This window comes from Austrofundulus limnaeus, unplaced genomic scaffold (genome assembly GCF_001266775.1).
Source record: "Austrofundulus limnaeus strain Quisiro unplaced genomic scaffold, Austrofundulus_limnaeus-1.0 Scaffold490, whole genome shotgun sequence".
NCBI classification, from domain to species: domain Eukaryota; kingdom Metazoa; phylum Chordata; class Actinopteri; order Cyprinodontiformes; family Rivulidae; genus Austrofundulus; species Austrofundulus limnaeus.
The window spans coordinates 91772-97216 of record NW_013952892.1 but is presented as its reverse complement, the minus strand read 5'-3'; the positions used below and the strand labels follow the sequence as shown (position 1 = coordinate 97216).

The following is a 5445-nucleotide window of genomic DNA, read 5'->3' as shown; positions in this document are numbered from 1 at the left end:
CACTGGGTTCTGTTCTGGTTCTGACTCAGCCTGTGCTGAGCTGGGTTTCTGTCTGCTGCCTTACTTTGATGTAGCACACACACACACACACACACACACACACACACACACACACACACACACACAGACTGTGTGAAGATGTGTCCTCTTGAAGCTGAGCGATGTGACTGAATAACTCGAGGCCGGTACTCCCACCTGCTGCTCTCCTATAAAAGCAGGAGTCCAGGTCCGGTTCTGTTCTGAACTAACGGGTGGAGGATGCTCACCAGGTGACGCTTTCCTCTCAGTCTGCTTTGAGTTYGTTTGTTTTTTAACTTCATGGCTCGTTTTGGACTCGCACACCTCTGGCTGCTGGGTTTGCTGTTTCTGATCCCAGCGGTGCCGGGCCAGCAGTCCCAGCTCAGGTCCGATTCACACAGCGGACACGAGGCCAACGTCACCGGGATCTCCATCGTCTCCTTAAAGTGGGACCATGTGACGTCGGTGTACATCGTTGTGTTGTGGATACTGGTGTGTTTTCTGTGCAAACTGGGTACGTACTTCAGTACTTCAGTACTTCAGTACTTCAGTACTTCAGAACCTCAGAACCTCAGAACCTGACTGAAAATGTTTTTAAAGAGTTATGGGGGTGCACGCTCCGCATTCTGGGAGGGTTTGAGACAAAGTAGCTCAGACACATAAAGTCCAACCTTGTGAGAGATTCTGAGTGATGGTTCTGCTGAGCTGCAGGTCCAAACACCAGAACCCAACAGAACCATTGATTGGTTGCTCTGAAATGTATTTTGTTGTGTTTATGTGACAAATAACTGATTTCTGTGGTTTGTTTTCTTTTATTTGCAAATGTTTTTCACATTATTATGAGGCTCCAAGTGTAAAATAATGTTAAAAATGTCACCAAACCCATTTTATTATTCAGCTCACTGTTCTTACATTTAGTTATTTTTTTATTAAATGTTAAATTTAAATGAAAAAAGATGTAAATATTAAATTAAGGATCTAAATGCGAAAGTTAAATGTTGCAGTAAGTTATGAAAAATGATTTAGGGAATTTTTTTACACTTTATTTTAAAACTTTGCGACCTGATAAACATCATAGCAGACTTTTCCTGTTCGACCCACGTTTTCGTGATGTTTCGCATGTTTTATTTAAAGCTATGATGGGAAGACGGTGGCGTTTTTAACAAAATTCCTTTTGTCTATGAGAAMATTTCTTTTTAGTTCTTTGCAAAGTTTGTCCACATTGTGCAACRTGTTGTTACCAAACTTCAGAGCTCATTATTCCCACAGTGAGCCTTAATGTTTAATTTTCATGTTTCAATTTAAAGCCGTGCAACAAGACAGAAAAATAATAAAATGTTGCTTGAAACAGGATAAAATGTCTGCAGGAGTCTTTCACACTGAGCTCCATTAACTTTTATTATTAAATGATCATCAGTGATTCTTCAGCGAGACAAAAACCTGCAGCAAAAACCTGAACTGAACATTTCATAAAGCTGGTTATTCATCAGGACAAAGTGACACCAACAGTCRGTCATTTGGACTTGTTGCAGCTACAGGAGTTTAACATTCAGAGTTTAGTTATGGTGCAAACTTTGAGCTGATCATCCATTTACAACCTGCCGGCTGTGGTTCTGGACCTGCCGGTTCCGGAGGAGGAACCACGAAGTGTCTCTTTTCAGGAGGAAATTAGAAAAAAAGACATGTTGAACGATGAAGACGCAGTAAAATCTGTAAAATTCCTGAGCTGTAGATGCAAACAGTTTGGTATGACGGCCAAAACTGAGACTATTATTCAACTAGGAAAATATCTGTTCCTAAACCAGCTGTTGATCTGATCAATGATGGGCCAGCACCGCTAACTGAGGCCGGTGCTGGCAGATTAGAAAGAGACTATTAACTTGTGTTAGCATCGGAGAAGCTAGCAACTAGCATGGATTAGCTGCTTACCTTTATTTGAAATTAACCATTTGAATTAAAAAAAACTTTCCCAACAAAAATGTTTGACATATAAAACCTATAAGCATCATGAACTGACAGGTGTTCCTTAGATGGAATTTACTGTTCAGCATGACGTCAAGTATAAATATTAGATAAAAACATGTTACTGTGAAGCAGACAGCTTTATCCCACCTGAATTAGCAGTTGTGTTTGCCCTTGTCTATTGCCAGATTATTCATGCTAGTTGCTAACGTCTCCTATGCTAACCCTAGATTGTCTATTCTATTTTTTGAATAAAAAAAGATTTAAAAAGCTTATCTATTCGAGTCGCTAGCCTCTCTGGTGCTAACACGAGCCTATCCATGCTAGTTTGTAGCATTTTTTATGCTAACACCAGCCTATCCATGCTAGTCACTAGCCTTTCTGATGCTAACACCAGCCTATCCATGCTAGTCGCTAGCCTCGATAGGCTGGTCTTAGCCTCTTTGATGCTAACACCAGCCTATCCATGCTAGTGGCTAGCCTCGATAGGCTGGTCTTAGCCTCTTTGATGCTAACACCAGCCTATCCATGCTAGTCGCTAGCCTCTTTGATGCTAACACCAGCCTATTCATGCTAGTCACTAGCCTCTTTGATGCTAACACCAGCCTATCCATGCTAGTCGCTAGCCCTTTTTATGCTGACACCAGCCTATCCATGCTAGTTGCTAGCTCTTTTGATGCTAACACCAGCCTATCCATGCTAGTCGCTAGCCTTTTTGATGCTAACACAGCCTATCCATGCTAGTCGCTAGCCTTTCTGATGCTAACACCAGCGTATAAATGCTAGTCGCTAGCCTCTTTCATGCTAACACCAGCCTATCCATGCTAGTCGCTAGCCTCTTTCACGCTAACACCAGCCTATCCATGCTAGTTGCTAGCCCTTTTGATGCTAACACCAGCCTATCCATGCTAGTCGCTAGCCCTTTTGATGCTAACACCAGCCTATCCATGCTAGTCGCTAGCCCTTTTGATGCTAACACCAGCCTATCCATGCTAGTCGCTAGCCCTTTTGATGCTAACACCAGCTTACCAATGCTAGTTGCTAGCCTCTTTCATGCTAACACCAGCCTATCCATGCTAGTCGCTAGCCTCTTTCATGCTAACACCAGCCTATCCATGCTAGTCGCTAGCCCTTTTGATGCTAACACTAGCCTATCCATGCTAGTTGGTAGCCTCTTTCATGCTAACACCAGCCTATACATGCTAGTCGCTAGCCTTTTTGATGCTAACACTAACCTATCCATGCTAGTCGCTAGCCTCTTTGTTGTGAGCTGAGGAGTCGAATATAAATCTGCAAAGAAAAGAGCTCCAAAGACAAACCCACGTCTGACCCTGTTCCCGTTTGTCCCTCAGTCATCGAGGCCAACCACCACGTGACCGAGTACATCCCGGAGAGCGCCCTGCTCATCTGCTGYGGCTTCATCCTGGGGGGCATGATCTGGGGGGCCGACAAGCAGCAGACCTTCAAGCTGGCCCCCAGGACCTTCTTCTTCTTCCTGCTGCCTCAGATCATCCTGGACGCGGGCTACAGCATGCCCAACAAGATGTTCTTCACCAACCTGGGGGGTATCCTGATCCACGCCATCATCGGGACCTGCTGGAACGCCGCCAGCGTGGGGCTGTCGCTGTGGGGGTGCAACAAGGGCGGGGCCATGGGTAAGGCCGGGTGGGTTCAGGTGTTGGAGGACAAAATAACAAATGTTTCTGAGCTGTCCTCAGGTTTGTCTCGTCTCCGTCCTGCAGGAGACACAGAGATCGGTCTGCTGCAGTACCTCCTGTTCGGCAGCCTGCTGGCCGCCGTCGACCCGGTGGCCGTCCTCGCCGTGTTCGAGCAGGTCCACGTCAACGAGGTCCTCTTCATCATGGTGTTCGGAGAGTCGCTGCTGAACGACGGCGTCACTGTGGTTCGTATCGCAGCTCCTCTGGACCTTTTCGTGTGGAAACGTTCAGGAAGAAGAACCAAAAGCTCGGTTGGCAGGAGTGCATCAGGACTTTTGCACAGAGCTGTAAATCTGTAATTCTGTTTGGACGCACAGATGAGGTTTTAACTTCCCACAGTTTAACACGTGTGCAGACAAAGYCCAGGTCCGGATCTACTCAGGTTTCCTGAAACTGACTGAACACGGTTTAGCAAAATAAAAGCACTAAAAAGACAGACGAGAAAATAAATTTCTATAAAATAACACGCCCGAAATAAATGAAATAAAAATTAAAGTTGYGATTAAAACAATAGGTAAAATTACAAATTCTCAAAGAAATTACTTATATATTGTAACAAAGTTAAAGTACTTACCGTAGACCTCTGTCCTCTAGTGTCAGGACGTGCTGCAGCGCCTTCAGCACCCTTACTTTCCTCTGACTTGATGGGATTCTGTGAACCGCAGATTTATTTTATTATTTGGGTTTGATGAAACCAAAGAGCAGAAATGTCTCTGAAGTCTCAGAATTTTAAAAGTTCAGGTTAAAAAGAAAATGTTTCTGCAGAACACGACGCAAATGAGTCCAAAAATAAATCTTTTTATCTTTTTTTTAATGCTGTGGGCTCAGAAGCACAAGTCTGGATTTCTGGAAGGTAAAGCTATAAAAAGCAGGACTCGGTCAGGAGTTCCTGACCTGAACAGGTTGTGAAATTTAACTCGGTTCAGAAGTGGAACAGAAAGGATTTCAAGGAACAATTAAAACAAGGCGACTCCTTTCTAAGAACGAGGCCACAGACTGAATAGAAAAAGAAACTTGATCACGTGTATTTGTATTTGTAATTTAAAGATTACCTGCTGCCTGAAGGTATCRTCTTTCTCATGTAAAATAATGTTAATCTGTTGGTTTTCTGTTTCGTAGGTGCTCTTCAACGTCTTTGATGCGTTCGTGACGCTTGGAGGAGCTAAAGTCACGGCAGCTGAGATCGTTAAAGGAATAAGTGAGACATTATTGACTTTTTTATTGGTAGACATTAAACCTTAAGTTTGAATGGGTAGACTGACCCGTGTTCCTCCACAGTTTCCTTCTTCGTGGTGGCGTTTGGAGGTTCTCTCCTGGGGTTCGTGTTCGGGCTTCTCATCTCACTTTTATCCAGATGCACCAAAAACATCCAGATCATCGAGCCCGGCTTCATCTTTGTCGTGGGGTACCTGGCCTACCTGACGGCTGAGATGCTCTCCCTGTCCTCCATCCTTTCGTGAGTTCTCCACTAGATAACAACCTGTTTGTTAAGAAGAAAGCTGAACTCAGATGTGAYCTTGAGTCACATCAGAACGAGTCTTCAGCCGAAGAAATCATCAACKCATAGATACAAATTTGTGGATATTTGTCACGTCTTTCTAGGGTTTCAAAACAAGATACAGTACTGAATAAGGTACAATACCATACAAAACTGTACAATACTATTCTGTATGATACAAAACAACAACACCCTACCATACCATACCATACCATGCCATGCCATACAAAAACATACCATACCATACAA

At 43.8% G+C, this 5445-nt stretch overlaps 1 protein-coding gene across 1 annotated transcript in view; it reads left to right on the top strand.

Annotated features, from left to right (window-relative positions):
• The window catches only part of slc9a3.1 (solute carrier family 9 member A3, tandem duplicate 1), a gene marked incomplete in the record, with an annotated part of 32527 nt that overhangs the window by 17285 nt on the left and 9797 nt on the right, over positions 1-5445 (top strand). The window contains 4 exon segments of the mRNA XM_014025671.1: positions 3333-3635; positions 3723-3883; positions 4818-4896; positions 4977-5154. Coding sequence (XP_013881125.1) covers positions 3333-3635; positions 3723-3883; positions 4818-4896; positions 4977-5154 — 721 coding nt within the window.